The following is a 19427-nucleotide window of genomic DNA, read 5'->3' as shown; positions in this document are numbered from 1 at the left end:
TACAGGCCATAATCCACCACGCTGGCGTTGGTTGGCGGATGTCACATGTCATCGAACTTTTGATTCTAAGACATGATGGTTTCCCTCACGATGTTTTCCTTCACCGTTCGAGCAGTGGTGATGTTATTGCCAGCCGCAATGTCTAATAATCCCAAAACAATTATATTTCGTATACTTACAAGGTTTCTCAGGCACTTGGTAATCAGCATCCTTGTTCAATGCATCTTGCTGGTACACCCTTCTTATCACGTTGAACTGCTGGCTGGAGCGAGCTTGTAACCTGCAACAAGATTACATTATATTAAGTACATATTACATCATGTATTTTTACATGCTTAGAATGTGTGGCCAATAGATTGAGGTAGGTGTTTGGAGGAAAATATGGGGGTAGCAATTCTTGTAGTTCAGTTTTTCATATTTTAAAAACAAATAGTTCTTCTTTCTTCGCCTTGATACTATATCCAACATGAATATTTTCAAAAATTACAAACCGAATTCGTGGATGTTAATTGAAATGATTTTTGTGCCGAAAGAATGTCTCTTTAATAGTCCGGATTTATGGATACTCTTCATCACTACATAGTATAAAACAGTCGCTTTCTCTGTCCCTATGTCCCTTTGTATGCTTAAATCTTTATAACTACGCAACGGATTTTGATCCGTTTTTTTTTTAATGGATAGAGTGATTGAATAAGAAGGTTTAGACAAAGACAAAGCGGGCGAAGCCGCGGGCGGAAAGCTAGTTACGTATAAATTCGTTTACGCTACAGAACGAGACAATGAAATTTAAATATACTCACAATGTACATAGCACATACAAAAACAAACGCATTTTTGATAAACATAAACATCGGCATCATCATCTTTCTGGCCGCGAAGTCGAGTAAAATACATGAGCAAAAAACACCAAGCTTGCCTCAACGAACGGAAGATTTCCAAATTAGATGGATAACAAACACATTTAGAAGAATCATTAAACCAATTAAATTTATTCGCCAACCACATCGTTCATTTGTAATATTAAAATTTAGTTAATGTTCAAATAATCAGTTTCCTTGTTACTTAGATGTGTAACTGTAAACTTATTCATTAACCTCTATTATATATTTTTAGTAGTGGGTCTTCTTATACGTATTTAAGTGTTTTTTTTTCGGTATCTCAATCATGGAGATTTGATGCTGTAGGTGTTTAGTTTCATCGCGATACGAGCAGTCTGCAGAACGCAGGTTAATCGAATATTTCCTTTGAATGAAAGATCATTCTTAATTAATTATTTAATTAATTTATATTACAATTTTTTCTATAGCCGATACAAGAATCACGCATCTATAATTTTCCAGACAAACATTTTTTTTCAATCATAAATCACAACATCAACAGTTACAATACATCTAAAGTCGTCCTATTTTTAATAATTCATTAATTAAACTTTAAAGTATGTATGTAGAAACGTGTCGATATATCGTTTAAGTGTTAATATGAATTTAAATAAAATAAAATCCTAAAATAATAAGTTATGTTTTTTAGTGTAAACTGCAAAGTTCCGTTATTCCAAAGTTAATTCTATTTTTACTCCCAGTTAATTTGAGAGGAGTCGGGGCGGGCACCTAGTACATACTTGTACATATATAGATTAATAAAAATTACCAATCATCATCGGATTCATCATCTTGCAATAAAGGAATATCTTCATCATCATCAACAATCCGTTTCTTCGCGAAACTCTTATGGAAAACAAACGTTTTTTTCATACGCATTTTTTAATCTTATTTATTATTAAAATGTTCCAGTTTGATAATAATGTTTTAATTATAAAATCAAATTTTAAATAACATATTTAATCAAGTTGTTACAATACTAATCAAATGACGATTTCGCTGTTACGTAGGTACGTTAATAATTCACAAAAAATTATAATTAAAAAACGCGCTAAAATCACTTCACTTTATCACAAAATTCGCGCAAACAATTAAAAAATTAAAACATAACCGTCCGATTCTCGTCCCCGTTAAAAATTAACTCGAATCGATACGCTAATCGATTGACAATCGGTAAATAAATTACACACATTAAAAATCGATAACCGACCGCGTAAATAAATAGTTTAACACAAACTGGACGTTAGTTATCATTTTGTAGCGCGAGTTGCAAACAATTGGAGATTTTATTTCTATCTAGATAACTTGTGAAATTTTCTAGTCATGTTACAGTTGGAGCAAGGTCAAATGGTTTCTAAGCTTGTTTTTATATACTAAGTAATTGTAAATTCACTTCGTTCATATAGCTGTAAATTTTTGTTAATTTTGCGTCATTATTTTGCGACCACATGCTCGTAAGGTGCTCGTGTATTTTTAACGATCTTGAGAAAACGGGAGAAGACTATGCATTAATTTACCAATTCTGGGTGCAAAAACAATAGTTAGATGCAATTAAATATTGACCAGAAAACTTAATAACACCCCAAAATCTTAATTTTATACGAACTACCCTGACGATATCTTCGGGATCACTAACCTACTTCATCCATTTATCAGTTTCATTACATTACACCTCTATTAAAATATATTATACTAGCTGTGCCCAGTGGTGTTACAGTGATGTTAAACAGTTATCAACCATTTATTCTCATAAAAAACCTTTATATCACCTCGTAACCAAGAATTTTTCAAATCGGACCAGTAGTTCCCGAGATTAGCTTGTTCAAACAAACAAAGAAAAAACTCGTCAGCTTTATAATATTATTATATAAAGTATAGATAAGAAAGAAAATATATACCAAAGTTATATTTTGTAAAAATATGCCTGTTTGATCCTATGTATCTATTTTCATTGCAAATTGCATCCAAAATGCCTAAGCATTTAGCGTGACGGACAGACAGATACTAGATAGTCATATTTATATACATATATAAGAATAGATTTTTATAGCACAGCACCAAAGGTTATCATTTCCTCCAATTATTATCATTTTACGCTCGGCCGTTATGCGTTGTACCGGCAGTTAAGATAAAAATTACAATCAATTTTTATTAAGTATTATTTCCTACTGGTCTTAATTGTATGGGCATTTTCCTTTGAATCTTTTTTTTAATGTAACTGATATGGACACAAACATACCATTGTCATAAAGCAGCAGTTTACACACGCTTACATAGCTGGTGCATTTATCTAGTGGGAAGACATCCCCAGTAAAAATTGTGTCGATTTCTATGAAGACCAAAAGATTACTTTATTAAGACACTAGCTTACCGCCCGCGGCTTCGCCCGCTTTGTCTAAAACCTAATAAATTATATACTAAAACCTTCCTCTTGAATCACTTTATCTATTAAAAAAAACCGCATCAAAATCCGTTGCGTAGTTTTAAAGATTTAAGCATACAAAGGAACATAGGGACATAGGGACAGAGAAAGCGACTTTGTTTTATACTATGTAGTGAAGCAAGCAGCCCGGTGAACCAGTCACCATAATATTATCTTTTTTATACACCACGTTAGATTAAACTTAGGAACAAAAATAATAGCATGAAATTTGAGATACATCTTTGTTTAAAAACAAATACGAACGCGCCTTTTGAAATTGAAGCATTTATCCAGCAATACAGCACCAGAAAGAGTTACAAAGGGTGTAATTTTATAGAATTTTCGCAAAAATGTCGAATCTCGAAAACCGAGGAACTTTTAACTTGAAAAACTTGGATTTTTCTGAACTGCCACAACGTCCTCTATCTCCAGTTATCCATTAATTATGCCACAGCCTTAATAAATAAGGTAAGAGAGCTTCTCAGAGTTCACTTTCAGTCATAGGTAAGTACATTCATACTTAAAAATTTCCAGACGAAAATAAAATACATAAAAAACACGTGTACCTACATCATGTGCTTATACAACTTCATGTAATACATTATTTAATCAATGTAAATAATTGTAAAATTAGTGAGTTATCATTTAATGTAAACATTGATAAGAACAAATCTGTCAATAAAGATTAGGTTATAAAAAATAATGTTCCCTTGGGGGATTTTAGAATACGAAACATCAAAGTTTACTTTAGATTTTTTTGAAATAAACTTTCGTAAAACGAGAGTTAAAAAAGTAAAAATTTAGGTATTGAATAAATCGTATTTTAATGGGACAAAGCTGTGATAAAAAAATCTTAATATTAAAGTTTTCGGAAGCTTTTTGCTTCTATATGGAGTAAGCTTTTGTCATTTCTTTTACTTATATGATTCTTCTTTCTATAAATGTATATTTATTAATTCATTCATTCAATGTAAAATGTTTGTCTGTTTGTCGACCGATTTGTTCGAGACAATCACGTGGCAATTACTGTCTGTAAAATGCAGACAAATCTGCGGGCGTTACTAGTTTACAGGTGTGTCTTCAGACAGGTCAATGTACTTACAGGTTGTTATCTATTTGATTACGATAATGGGGAATGTCGTTACAGTTTTCTTTGGATATTTAGACTAATTGGTAGCATTAGATAAAAGAGGATAAGTATCCCATATTTTTAAGAGGAAATAATATGTTATTTTTTATTTCTTAAAGTTTTATATTATTAATTTTAATACATTCATTAGGTACAATAAGTAAATTTTTAGCACTTTTTAAGAGGCATTTTTTATGTGGGTGAAGGTTCCCACCTTCACACAAATAAATATATACAAACATATATATAAATTATAAATGCTATCAATTAAATAAATTTATTTAGTTAGTACGATTTGGTGTAAAACAATAGGCTATATTTTTACATGAAGTACAGTTAGCGGCGCATTTAAACTAATACATATTACCATAGACTAATATACTCAAGATTTACTTTAGATTCTATTAGTCCATGATATTACAAAGCTGATGAGTTTGTTTGATTGTTTGAACGCGCTAGAACTACTGGTCCGATTTGAAAAATTATTTCGGTGTTAGATAGCCCATTTACCGAGGCTATAGGCTTATATCATCACGTGGAGTGGATCACGGGCACGCACACACGAGCAGCGGGTAAAACCGCAGGGCACAGCTAGTAGGTAATGAATAAATCGCGTTTAAAATCCGTTAAAATCTTTAATTTCTAACTGCTAATCAAAAGAAAAACAATTTAGGCTTCGATGTTATGAGGAAACGTTATCTAAAACAAACGATGTAGCAACGCTTGTAAATTTTTATCTCTATTAGTTTACATTGTAACGACGTGTTTGTAAGTAGGAGCTAATCTACGGAACAGGTAGATCTTTATCGAATTTTGATGAATTATATAAGTGAAGTCCCGTGTCCCCTTGTGGGGTAAGGGGCAGATGCATTATTCATACATCTGTTTCACTGATCGATTTTCTTTAGGGACAAGTAGGTGATCAGCCTTCTGTGTCCTGCCAGACCGAGACATTTTTTTTTCTTCGTCTCCACCGGGAATCGAACATCGGTTCTACGCTCACGCGTCAACCACTGTACCAAGGAGGAATGTAATAAATGTATATGAAATGACATAAATACTGAGTTCGTGTAAAATGTTCTACAAAATTACTTTCAACGTAGACATGGGTCATGGTTACAAACCTAAACCCATACCTATAGTTTTTGAAGTGAAACTTCTTTATCGGGGTTGGAAAAAAATTTAGTGTAAAATTTTTTCGTTACGCGTGACATTTTTCCGTTACGCGCCATCTTTTTCATATCCCTACCACGCGTGATTCGACGTATTTCTGTAAAGTTGCATATAGTAAATTATTTTTTGAAAAATAAGGTCATAAAGAAGTTTCACTTCTTACGTGTGTACACTAGTACACGCACACATTTTTTTAATGATGTATCCTTTTTCATAAAGGTTAAATATTGTTATTTGTTACATATATTAAAATACATATTCATTCAAATCAGTACACTAGTATACTGATTGTAGTAAGAAATAGCATGAAAATAGTAGACTTTCGTCTTTGTTATGTTACCTACAAATTACAATGGAAAGGGAATTTGCATGTGACCTAAATTCCCGGAGAATCTAGTAGTTCACAAGTTAGGTCAAAGGAGAGTGTAATACTGATACTAATAATTATTATTATCTAGTAATGTAATAATTGTTACTTGTACTTTCTCCGATTAAATTAACATTCTATTTAAGCAATCACGTAGATGAAACACTTTGTTATTTTTCACTATATCTTAAAAAATATTGTTATCAATTCTGTTCGAAAAGCTTTGTAGTATTCAAAGTCTGTTTATAATTAATATCGTAAGAATGTTGTAGAAAAATGAAACTTAGTTGAAACTTGAAACATTTTATAATAATAATTTCTACCTGTCAGCCAAATAAAAAAATAAATTGTCATAAATTGTCTACCTATATTCATTATTTTTTTATATAATCGGATTCAAAATTTTCATATTTTCCAGGACAAATATAGCTATCAATGTCTAAATTCAGTCACACCCCGGACACTCCATACAAAATGATCGTTTTGACCTCAGAGTTTTGACAGTCACACTGTAGAGACTGCAAATGTGTGTGTTAACGCTTTATGGTTGGCACATTTGTGATTAGCGTAAAAAAAAATTCGCGTTTTTCTGATGAAATACATCCGTAAACAGCACAATATCTAACCATTTTCTACGAAAAACGATAATCACAAATCCAAAATAATAAAATTACTTCAAGTCAATTTGATTAATGTTGTCAATCTTCGTTGCGTATCGTCCTTGCAGAAAAATATGGCCCATTTTATGTCTGATCGCGCGGGGGTGAGGTAAGTTTAATTTTGGCGGGAGGCGGAGAGTGTCCGTTCTGTAGCGTTTAGCTACTATTATGTATTCTGTGATTCAGTGACAAATATTCTGGCGCACAAGATACTTATTATAATTACAAAATAGTTGCGCCTTACAAAATGTATGAGCAGTTTATAGCATCGTCATTTCAACAGGAGCTATAATAATTTATCAATAGAATATTAATACCTTGGTAAGAAAGGCCTTGTTAGTAAAGAAAACCGCAGAATAATATAATATGTAACAATTCTTATTTAGCTAGAATGGTTTCTAATCGCTATCTCCTGAGGTCAATGTTTAGTCGATCTGTTTCTACGTAGGTACGTATCCTTGGACGCACAGCTATAAAAATGTGTTGAGGTTACTGATCATTAGCTATCCTAGGTATTTTTACCGTTTAAATAAATACATACAAGACGTCGACTCTAGGTAGACAAATGTGATAGCACTATTTAGTAATCTGTTGTGAAAGTACGTACCTAATAAAGTAAAAACTACTCCGCAAAAATAAAACACTTGATACGAAATCAAATATGTATGAAATACAACTTCGTGATAGGTCTAGTTTTTCGTCCAGGTACAGCTTGTATAATAAATCCAGTATTACTCATAATATTATTGTGTTTGGTAAACATATACCCTTGAGCACGAGTTAAGGTCATTTACACATAAAACAGTTGCAAAAGAACAACAATAAAGTGACAATTGTTCATGGTAAACATTTGTAAAGCAACATTGAATCAACACACTGTACAAATTCTGGCAACATGTTGCTGGCAGCACTAAAGTCATCTTTAGACGATAAGGGTGCTTTTCCACCAATTATGTATTATTTATCTTAATAATGGTGTTTATTTTTTTCACATAATATGCATGCTAATGTTATTTTGATAATCCTCTTTAATTAAGAAAAAAGCGGCAACACTCACCGTGTTAAGTAAATAAAATATTTTCGCCCTGATTTTTTAATTTTTATTTCATTTATTATAATTTTAGTCTTTATTTTAACCCCTTCTACCATGTTCAAAAGATTCAATTTAGCTGTTACGCAAGCCATAAAGGATTAAATAACATAGACCATACGATGTAAAAAAAGATCGTGTTCGGCACACGTGTCAGAACTGAAACTTCTTTAGCATGATTGACACAATCGTCGCCTTACTCCATGACGCGACCTTGAATTTTACTCTCGACGCGCCTAAAGAAGTTTCATTTCAAAAAAATCGTTTAAAAACTCACCATCCATTCGGATTAAGCTTTTCCTTTTCCGAATCGTCCATATCCACATGTAATCGTTCACGGCTTCACACTTAAACTAAACTCACTTATCTGAGATAAACTGATCACTGAGTTAAAACGATTTGTTGTTACACTGTTAAAATCTGGCTTGAGATAATGAGTTGATTGCGGGATTAAAAAACGTGATTCTAAATTTTAAAATAAGAATTGCACGCAATTCTTAATTTCAATTGGTTTGTGAATTTTGTATTTTTTTTAAACGATTGAGGACCCTAATTTTGGATTTTGGGCCCAAGAGGGGATTTTGGGATTTACTCGAGCGCGTCAGATTACTATAAGGGACGATACCTTAGCTATTCATTAGTACCTCTAGTCAATATGAGCAGTTATGGTTGGTGGGTGCGCTCAGGGGCCCCGCTGGAAAATTTGAATAATCCATAATTCCCTAAGGTTGAGCTCGAATCGTCAGATTAGCGAAATGGGGACTTCTTGTATTGTAATTAACCCCCCCATATATTAATCTGACGCGCTCGAATAATATTACTTTAATTTTTTACCCTTTCTTCATAGCGATTAAATCGCCACTTAAATCGTCAGATTAACGTATACTTTTTTTCAGTGACGTCCTGGAGCATGCAAAATATCAATATCTAACGCGCTTGAGTATTTCCAAGCCAATTTTTTTCTTTTTTTAATTAAAAAAAATCAAAAAACCCTTCCCCACCGCTAAAAGTGAAAACATTATAGGACCTTTTTTTCTCGCTATGGTCTAATCTACCAATTCTAATAGGTTCCCGTGACGCTCGAGTAAATCCACATTTAGCATCCTGGGCTCCCCTACTATAATTTGTGACATCTCTTTTTATTTTAATGTTTCAGTCATGGTTTCAGTGTAATCTGTATTATTTATAATTGAAGTTTATGACTGAAAAGTTTTCCAATTTTTTTACAGTTTTAGAGTAAGGCTTAAATATTTGAATTGATAAGGATTAAAAATATTTTACTATATAAAAATTAAAATAAACAATTATTAAAAAGCGCGCGAAAATAATCTACATAACACCATGACGCGTGTAACTAGTGTTGTACACAATCGTGAACTCTTATCGACAATCTATCGATAACTGATGTTAGTCCTTACAGTGTCGTCAAGTGGCACTTATCGTCTCTAATGACGTACAAAGGCTTTTCAATATTGTCGACCATGAAAGAGACAAAGCAAGGATTCTGATAAGACCCTCTTGTTCTCTGTATTACGAGTACTTAATTGTTTTGAAATCAGTACTTTAATATCAGGGCTTTGCCGGATTGTGTCCTTTTACTGTAAGAGGAAAATAAACAAGTGAAGAAATTAACACAATTTTCCTGTACAGAAATAAAATGATTAACTTCCGCGCAATCTAAAAATCATTACTTCTTTATGATGCTACTTCTTTATAATTTACTCTGAGTAGGTATATAATAACACACATTATTGTATAATATGCAAACAGTAAAACGTTTGTATAACAAATAAATTATGATGTGGATGGGTATAAACTTGTCAATATTAACTAACAATTATTAAGTGTACTGATGGCGGTCACCTTGACCATCTAGTTGCGTAAGCGTAGATTTTGATACACTTGACATGAGCTGGATCTAGTGACGAAAGTTAGATAATAATTTGTTGAAATCTACATGAATGCTTAGATAAAGACCGATTTTAGTCGCCTTTAGCAGATGAAGTTTTTACGTCAAAAAATATTCAAGTTCCTACAGTTCCTATAATTAATTAACTATGTCCTGTTTTTTGTTCAAATAAATAATTATAATCAGCGTTACCTACAGATATAGAGATATAATATCTATGAGAACGGTATGGTGAGTTCTATTCATTTTGTATGCATGTAGATTAATTTATCTGATTGGGAATTATGAGGAGAAATAAATAAATGATTTGATATTCAATACGGTTATTGGTACATTGGTCAAGCAGCATGATTGATACATACGATAAATTTTGAGTTATTTCAATCAATTTCTTCAAGTTATAATCTAAATATCTAAGACATCTTGATTTGTGAGATAAATAATATAGTGATTGACATAAACGGTCAACACGAGAGCTATGCATGATTTCATTGCGTTTCTTTGACATTTCATAATACATACAGCAAACAAGTTATCTAATAAAGAAAAATAAACGCAAATTTTCTGAGAAACATTAATAATAGGATGTTATTTTCAGGTGCGGTTTCGAAGGTATTCTAATGATCATTGCACTCCTAAAAGGAAAAACTTAATCTAAAAATTTGGTCATGTCTATTTTTAATGGACCTTGGTTTACTCAGTACCTAGTCGGAAAATTGTTACATTCACATCGCATCGGCCTGAACTGCATATCACGATTCACGAATAATTTATCGTGTAATTAATACATTTAAATGAGTGTAAAAAAAAACTAGTTTTTCAAATACAATATAAACAACTGGCTGAAATACTGAGTTAATGCAAGTTACTTATCATGAACATTAACAAAGGCTTTGATTAGTTCAAATATTTTATTAATATTGCAAATATTCAAGTAGAAAGTAAAAGAAAGAAAAAGTATTTATTTAGTAGGTATTGTTTCGACCGTGTTCATTCATTGTATTGCCAATAATTTAGCGATGACCCAGTTTTCTGTTTAATCATTATCAAAATAATAAAATTGAATTGAATCGATTTCGTGGCGACAATAATTCGGTTTTAATATAGAACGATATAATGTTATAAAATTTGTCATAAAATAATAGATAGAATAGATTAACTGATAACAATACAATAAAAAATACCAATCTGTGGCATTCTAGAAACGTATTATGAATTTTAAAAACGACGGATGTTCTAAATTCGTAGTTTTTTGAGGTCATAGTCACAGATCAAAGGGATTGTCGAAACCTTTGTACAAAATGTTATTATTATCTGATTGAGGTACTTTTAAATTATTTTTTTATACATATATTATGAGCGGTTTTGATTTACTACATTTTGCTGAACGTTTAAGTTTCGTATAGTTACTACATATTTTGTCATTTGTGGTTCTACTGATTTAAAGAACGATTTCATTTTAATTTTAGTTGTACTCGTATGACATTTGTGGCTAAAACAGGCTATGGCTGAAAAACATCAACGAAAGCACTGGCCTAATGGTCATTGTTTATACCATATGCTGAGTTCATTTCACGCCTTTTCGTGATAAACTGTTATTTTTCACGTGTATTTTAATGTATTGCACGCCTCATAAGCGAAGCGTTGAGGTGGGTACTACTGTCACTTCGCGCAAAACATCTGATTTTTCAAACTTAAAATGTCTTTATGTATCATACATTGCACTTGTAAGATAATACATACACACACATATTAAGAAAAAACACTATTTTTAACGTTCATGATATTTTTGATGTCATTTTTGTTATTTAAACTAGTTAAAAAACAGTTTAAAAAAGTTCTGTCTTGGACGTCCGTGTGTCTGTATGTGCGGATCCTTTTTCTTGTTAACACGATAGCGACCGAAATACTTTACTAATCGAGTCTTTTTTTTTTTCTTACTCTTGAGTATGCTCAGGAATAGAACCCTTTCATTTTTCAGGGTCTGATTCGATGTGGTTTAATTGTTATTAAATAAACAAAAATAATAATTAATAAATATTTATTAAAAAAAAATTATGAGGCGTGCACTTTTGGATTTTCCAAATTATTTTTTTTTACTGTGAACAAATAAATTCTATTTTATTTTAATGCTAGACCTGACTTTTTCGTTGACGCGACTAATTTGCGAATACGTGATAAAATGATACATCTACTTTATTTAACGTCACGTAGCCGTGTTACCATTTTAGAACATATCATGAAAATGCTAATTAACTACTTATGGATATCATTACAATAAAATATTTCATATGAAATATAAATGTTTATATCATGCTAACTACCTGTTTTTATTTATATTTAATGTACCATTATATTTATAAAGATGGCTTACAGGTGAATACTTCTAGTCAGTAGGTAAATAATTCTAGTCAGGAAACGAGTTTCAATTTATGTTATTAAAGAATAATAAAGCAGATCTTTATTCATATAATAATCACCTCTATTTTTATTATGAACAGGTAAGATACTAATCAAAGTGATTTTCGTCCGTGAGAGATGTACCTATTCATAACAAAAATACATTTTTGCATTGGTCAGAGGAAAATCCAAAGGATTACTTCTTAGAATCACTTACATATATACACGCCTGCAGTGAAACATACCTACATAATATGTAGGTAGATAGGTATAATTATGACCTTTTCATTTTATTAAAATTTTCACCTATTTCTTTCGCTATATTTCTTTAGGGTTTGACGCACTTGGTGCACTTCTCAACTTGTACACCATGCTCAAATGGTGAACTTAGCAACTTGTACACTTCTCAAATGGTACACTTCGCGACTGGTACACGTCTCAAATGGTGCACTTCGCAAATGGTGCACTTTTTAAGATTAGTTGAGATTTGGAAAAATTGTGTAAAAATGAAAGAATTTTTAGTTTTGGATGTTTAATTTTTATAATTATGTCAACACAATAATAATAATTAAACTATACAGAATCACCTTAAGGCCCTGCGCAGACGGCACACTTTTTGTGCGATCGAGTCTGCGGCGCACAAAAAGTCTGCATGGCGCGCAAAAAGTCGGTCGCGGATTTTTCACAGACTCAACGCACACGACGCACATCTTCGATCATTTTGTCGGCAGAGCTGTAGGGACGTAGACGCTATGGAAATCGTGTAAAGTGTGCGCCGTCTGCGTTAGCGCGCGTTGAAGCAAACGTTCAATTCTTTTCACACACTTTTGTGCGGAGCGGCGCGGTGCGGTCTGCCCGAATTACACGGATTTTTTGTGCGCCGGACTTTTTGCGCGTCGTGTGCGTTACTGCATATAATTTCATAGGTTCTATTTTCACAGACTAAAAAGTGCGTCACGGATAGTCTGTCGTCTGCGCATGGCCTAAACACTATAACATTTTGGGTCATTTTTATTTTTTCAAAAATAAAAATGTGACTCGGATATAATAAAAATAATATAATTATGTCAAAAAAAAAGTAGATTTACAGTAAAAAAATATCATAATAAAGATATGATATAATATCATATTATATCAATAACCTTTGTAATATTATTATTTAACTTTTAACTATTACTAATTAAATAAAAGCTTTAAATTAAATCATAACCTGTTTCTTAAAAACAAATTAGTAAAAGTAATAATAAGTAAAACTTTGTAATTGTTACTATTTAATAATTAAGTACTTACTTATTATTACTTCTACTAATTTGTTTTTAAGAAACAGGTTATGTAAAGAAATAAAAGATTAAGTTCATTTTAAAGCTTTTATTTAATTAGTAATAGTTAAAAGTTAAATAATAATATTACAAAGGTTATTGATATAATATGATATTATATCATATCTTTATTATGATATTTTTTTTACTGTAAATCTACTTTTTTTTGACATAATTATATTATTTTTATTATATCCGAGTCACATTTTTATTTTTGAAAAAATAAAAATGACCCAAAATGTTATAGTGTTTAAGGTGATTCTGTATAGTTTAATTATTATTATTGTGTTGACATAATTATAAAAATTAAACATCCAAAACTAAAAATTCTTTCATTTTTACACAATTTTTCCAAATCTCAACTAATCTTAAAAAGTGCACCATTTGCGAAGTGCACCATTTGAGACGTGTACCAGTCGCGAAGTGTACCATTTGAGAAGTGTACAAGTTGCTAAGTTCACCATTTGAGCATGGTGTACAAGTTGAGAAGTGCACCAAGTGCGTCAAACCCTTTCTTTAATTGGCTGAAGGCCAAGAAAATATAACTAGTCTGCATTTCATGGCACAAAAAACAATTTTATGCCTAAGTACTAGGTATTTATCGTACGAAATATCAGTATATTGTTGAGTGTTCGTAATAAATCAATTGTATTATGAATACATGTAATTTTACTAAATACATCATAGTTTCTTGGAAATATCGACAAGTTTACCCCATCACTATATCATATTAGTTCCGACCTATCTATTATTATTTCATTTTCGTATTGTTGTAATTTAAAGCTTATTAAGCTTTGTAGGTACCGACAGACGGGTTAATTAGAGCCTTTTCATTAAAAAAGATATAGACATTATCCACACAACTTACTCTTTATCTCAAACCGACACTGAATTTACAAGGTAAAAGGTAAAAAACTGCCTCTATATTGTTTATTTTTGTAGGCCGCTCTCTTTTAATACGTTTTACAATACACGTGCTATTTTAAGAAAGATCAGTAAAAATAAACATCACTACCTAGTTCAAGATTACTATTCGCGACATAATTTACGCGAAGACTGATCACTGTGGATATGACTTTTGCCCAAAGAACTTTTGCCATGTTATGACTGTCATCATTGACATGAAGGTCAAATAAACAGCTGATCCTGAGTTGCCCGTTGTATGACAAATTTTTCCCCATTTGCTAAAATTTTTAATTATAACGCAACGGCAACGTAATAAACACACACTACAACACTACACACTTTTTACACTCTTTAAAGTAATCAATAATTTAAACATAATGTTTTCATGATATCACCTAAAATCTTAGAATTATTTATGAATGAATCAATCCAATTTAGAACTGCTTGATAAAGTAAAATAAAAATTGTCAATGGCAACTCAGTGTCACATGCAAAATGTCAATTGTCAAATTGAAATTGCGAACTGTCAACATGAAGTCAATTCGAAATGCAAAATAACTTTTACTTTTTAATAAATACTTGGAGTTTGTTTTGGTTAAAATAAAATAAAAAAATATATGCTTGCATTAAAAATCAATAATATTTACGTAGAATTTTATAGTGGTCATTAAACATACGACTTATTACGGAATTATTTCATCAGCGGTGCGAAGTTCATGTGCGGTGTTTTGTGTTTTGTATTTTCTTTTTTATTAAATTTAAAGATGTTTTAAAATGAGATAGGAAATAAAAGAATTAACAAAACTAGATTAAAATGCCACAAAACGAGGTTGACCTTTTCCGTGATACATGGGTTCGTTATTTAGGTAAGGTTATATAACTTTATTTTCCTAACTTATGTAAATTATGTAAGAAGCTTTGGATTTTTTAGATGTTGTTTTGGATAAAATTTAGAATATGGACCGTCGAGTTGGATATCGGCGATTTTATAGCGATAAGATAAGACTCTGAGAAGTAATTTTACGAAGTTTCAACTTGTGAAGCCGCGTATTTTTTTTATAATAAAATAAACAAATTTGTTTAATTTTGTACTACTTTTCGTAATTTTGACGTTGACAGATGCTTGTCACTAGCAAAGGATTCACTCATACAGCTTTAGTGATATTTTTCTCACAATAATCTATAATATAAAAATGAATCGCAAAATGTGTTGGTAAGCGCATAACTCGAGAACGGGTGGACCGATTTCGATAATTCTTTTTTTATTATATTCCTTGAAGTATCAGGATGGTTCTAATGTAGAGAAAACATAAATATGTACCACGGGCGAAGCCGGGGCGGACCGCTAGTACTTTATAAAATACATAAATTGATAGTTATTTTAGTATTATTGTATATAAAAGAAGTTAAAATATGTTAAATTGGTTGTTAAAATTTAAAATTCATTAAAATATTTGTGTTTTATTATATTTCCTCTAAAATATAAACATATTGGATAATAGTAACAACGCACAAAGTTAAATTAAGTATTTTAGGAAAGATAAAGACATTACACAAAACACTAGTTTACATATAGCCACATCAGCAATGTAGCTGCTCGGCTTTTAATTAATAATTCATTTCAATTACATTTAATTATAATTCAATTTAAGTTAGTAATTCTTATAATAATAATACAATTATGGGTAATGTAACACACATAAATCCATTACACAAAAGATGAACAGTCACATAACCAAATCTGTCAACCCCGACTCCACGTGGTCCTTCCGCTGTTACCCCTAGAGTGTATTTAAAAAAACGGAAGCGCGGAGGGAGAGCAGCCCTCGCCCGCTGTAGCTAAGTGCAGGCACCGTACGAGCCGAAGCGGCTGAGGCTGGTCGCCGAAGGCGACCAAACAGCCGAAGCTGCGTAGGCGAGTTAGGTGCCTGTACTTAGCTACGCAAGGGTGATAGGGCTGCACTTCCCGCAGCGCTGGAGCAGAAGCAGAAGCAATATAGTGAAACTGGAGGGAGTTTGGGAGTGGAGGGAAGGGAAAGGTTTATCCTACCATCCATTATTTGTAACTTTAGGCCCAATTATAACTTCAAACTTTGACCTTGAATATCTCAGGAACTACTGGTCTGCGCCGGTGGGGGGTGGTACCTAGGAGTTCCCCCCGACCCCCCCTCCCCTCCCCTCCCCCTCCCCGCCCCCCCATTGACGGTCCACGTTCTAAATTTTTACCGTTGTTTTAATATACATACATGTATTATCTTAATACTATTATAAAGGCGAAAGTTTGTAAGGATTTATGGATGTATGGATGTATGGATGTTTGTTACTCTTTCACGTAAAAACTACTGAACAGATTACAATGAAATTTAGCACACATATAGAGGGTAACTTGGATTAACACATAGGATAGGTTTTATCCCGGAAGTCCCACGGGAACGGGAACTATGCGGGTTTTCCTTTGAAAACGCGGGCGAAGCCGCGGGCGGATATCTAGTATTAAATATTCTTTCAATGTATGACACAAATTATGCTCCCTCCAATATCTAAAAAATAATAGTTATTAACATTGAAAAAAAATGAAATTTTTTGAATTAGTTAATACCTATGACCTTTTTATCCTCACATATATCCAACGGATTTCGACAGACAGGTTATTAAACAGAGTAATTTAAGAGGAAGGTATATGTAACATAATTACATCAAAGCAAAGCCGAGGCGGATTGTTAATCTATCATATCACCATAAAACAAAGTCGCTTTCTGTTTGTCCGTATATGCTTAAATCTTTAAAACTGTGCAACATATTTTGATGGGGTTACTTCTTTTAGGTAGAGTGTTTTTTATATTTTTTTATTGAGAATAGGGAAGCGCTTAACCACAATCTCGCCTGATGTTAAGCTGAGATGTGGTCTAAGATGGTACGCGCTTCTCTAGAAGGTACCTCTACGCTTGAAGAGTTTTCCTTGAGGAAGGTTGTATATAATTTGGCGAAGCCACAAGTGGATATTATCTAATGATACATAAAGTTTTATCACTCACCCCTCATCCTTAATAATATACTGGTCGCTGAACAGATCCATGTCCCCAGGTTATGCCAACGAGGTGGGCGAGTCGTTCCGTCCCGTGATTCCAGTCAGGGTGGTCCGCGCGAGCTATGCGGTCGCATTTGCGTACGCGCTCGCCGATACTGCGGACAAAAGTTGGAGGATGTTTAAGGTTTTGTTTTTGGTGTTGATAAAGTTAAGATGTATCTATGGCTAACTGAACTACGCGGTTTCATCCGCAGTGCTCCCCTTTGTTGGTCTTAGTGAAATGATATATAGCCTATTGCCTTCTTCGATAAATGGGCTATCTAACACTAAAATAATTTTTCAAAATGGACCAGTAGTTCCCGAGATTATACAAACAAAACAAACAAACTCTTCAGTAAAGTAATAATTTGTATTTGAACACTTTTTTTTTGAATAATAGTTTTGCTGTAGTAGTTTAAAATTTTCAAGTGTTCTAAATTTTAATTACAGAAAGATGGCCGACCAAAGCAAGTACTAGTGGAAGCTGGAGATGCTCTCATTTGGCAGACTTTAGCATCTGTTATTATTCCAGGGATTACAATTAACAGGTATTCATGTAAACATTAACATAGTAAACTGTTTTCTATGAATTTTTTATGTACACAGGGTTTAAACTTTAAATGTTGTTCACAACTATATTCCTTTTGATTTTGTCCTATGAGAGAATTAAAACAGAGTAATTGTTATGTGGCTATGCCTTCCTATTACAATATACTCTATGGTGTACAACATAATGTCAATATTGAATTGATATGAATTGCATGGGGTTACGGGCCATGCTATGGTTTATATTCCTTGAGTCAGTAGCTCGATGATATAGTCTCGGTACTACCATCGACCGCGCAAGGTGTGCGCACTGAGTCATTATTTAATATTATTTCACATATCTACTTAATTATAATTAATTATGTAGAGCTATTTCTAACTTTATGGTTTATAAAAACATTCTTAAAATAATAATTATGTAATGTAGTAAAGTTATAGCATACCGTTGTATAATGTTCAACAAAATAGACATGAGTGATTGATTAGTAAACAAAATGTGTTTGTCGCATGTCTGAATCTTCTAAGTTTATAGACATACACTTTATTACAGAACACAATCAACCATATTGTCTGTTTTTACACTATTAACAGAAAGTATGCAGATCAAATTACATAGTTCACATAGTATGAAACTAGATGGCGCTGTATTAAATCCACAAAATTAATATATTTATTTCAGAATAAGTGCCTTCACACAGAAAACGCTAAAGAACAAAGCGCAACGAATCCCACCCACACCACGCAGTATTATCGCGGTGGCGGTGGGATTGGCATCTATCCCATTTATTATATTTCCCATAGACCATGGGGTTACACTGTTCATGGATGCCACGTATCGGCGATGGGTATGAAAAAAGGTTTTTAAACTGGAATAATATTTAGTTTTATAGCATTCAAAGGTTTTATTAAATGACTTTTTTTGATAAATGGTAAAAATTCGGTCTGAATTTAATACTTTGTTTTATAGCAATCAAATGCTTTATAAATGAGAAATTTATAAAGAGTAGAAAAAATTCGATGTGGTGGGATTCGAACTTGCGTCTTTTTGCCTGACCTCTCAGCCACTCGTTATCCCACCAGAGGAATCGAATTTCTTCTACTTTCGGTTTTTAAACTGGTTTAATTCAATGGGCAAATTAAGTTTTGGAAACTGGTAAATATTTTCCTTAAACGCACAACGTAGTTTTTATTAATTTAAAATATTTTGTTCGAAATTCGAATTAATGATCAGGCAAAAAAAATATTCATTTTGTGATATTAGTTATATTGGATGCAAATTATCATTTGAAAAGTTTTCGGAAATATTTATCTGATGGTGGCAACATTAATTAAAGTGTCAAATGAGCCTAAAATCTGTTAAAAAATCAATCATTGCTTTGCTATATTTTTAAAAGTATGTGCCAATAGGCTTATAGTTTTATTTAGATTGATTCTAAGCGTTCTAACACACGAACGGCAAGTTGCGAACGGCAGAGGCTACTTAAGCCGTCGCCACATGTCGTCGACAAGTGGCGACGCTTGCAGTTGGACGTTGACGGCAAACTGCAAGCGTTTGATGTTTG

At 32.4% G+C, this 19427-nt stretch overlaps 2 protein-coding genes across 2 annotated transcripts in view; one reads left to right on the top strand and one right to left on the bottom strand.

The window, feature by feature from the left end:
- The window catches only part of Prestin (solute carrier family 26 member prestin), a 28777-nt gene extending 14421 nt beyond the window's left edge, over positions 1-14356 (bottom strand). Inside the window, exons 1-3 of the mRNA XM_090114136.1 lie at positions 14215-14356; positions 7996-8142; positions 180-280 (exon numbers count right to left, since the gene is read on the bottom strand). Of these exons, the coding sequence (XP_089970262.1) occupies positions 180-280; positions 7996-8036 (142 nt within the window). The 5' untranslated portion in view covers positions 8037-8142; positions 14215-14356. The remainder of the gene's footprint in view (positions 1-179; positions 281-7995; positions 8143-14214) is intronic.
- A 479-nt stretch (positions 14357-14835) lies between these two features.
- On the top strand, positions 14836-19140 carry LOC149898898 (mitochondrial fission process protein 1). The gene is made up of 4 exons (XM_090114135.1): positions 14836-15118; positions 17337-17464; positions 17770-17867; positions 18545-19140. The coding sequence occupies exons 1-4, from the start codon at positions 15067-15069 to the stop codon at positions 18714-18716; spliced, it is 450 nt and encodes a 149-aa protein (XP_089970261.1). The 5' UTR covers positions 14836-15066; the 3' UTR covers positions 18717-19140.
- Positions 19141-19427: the final 287 nt, after the last annotated feature.

The sequence above is a fragment of the Colias eurytheme genome, chromosome 21 (genome assembly GCF_061535395.1).
Source record: "Colias eurytheme isolate Ceu_HAF_F1 chromosome 21, ilColEury1 Martin Lab GWU primary, whole genome shotgun sequence".
Lineage (NCBI taxonomy): Eukaryota > Metazoa > Arthropoda > Insecta > Lepidoptera > Pieridae > Colias > Colias eurytheme.
This window is presented reverse-complemented; position numbering and strand designations above follow the sequence as displayed.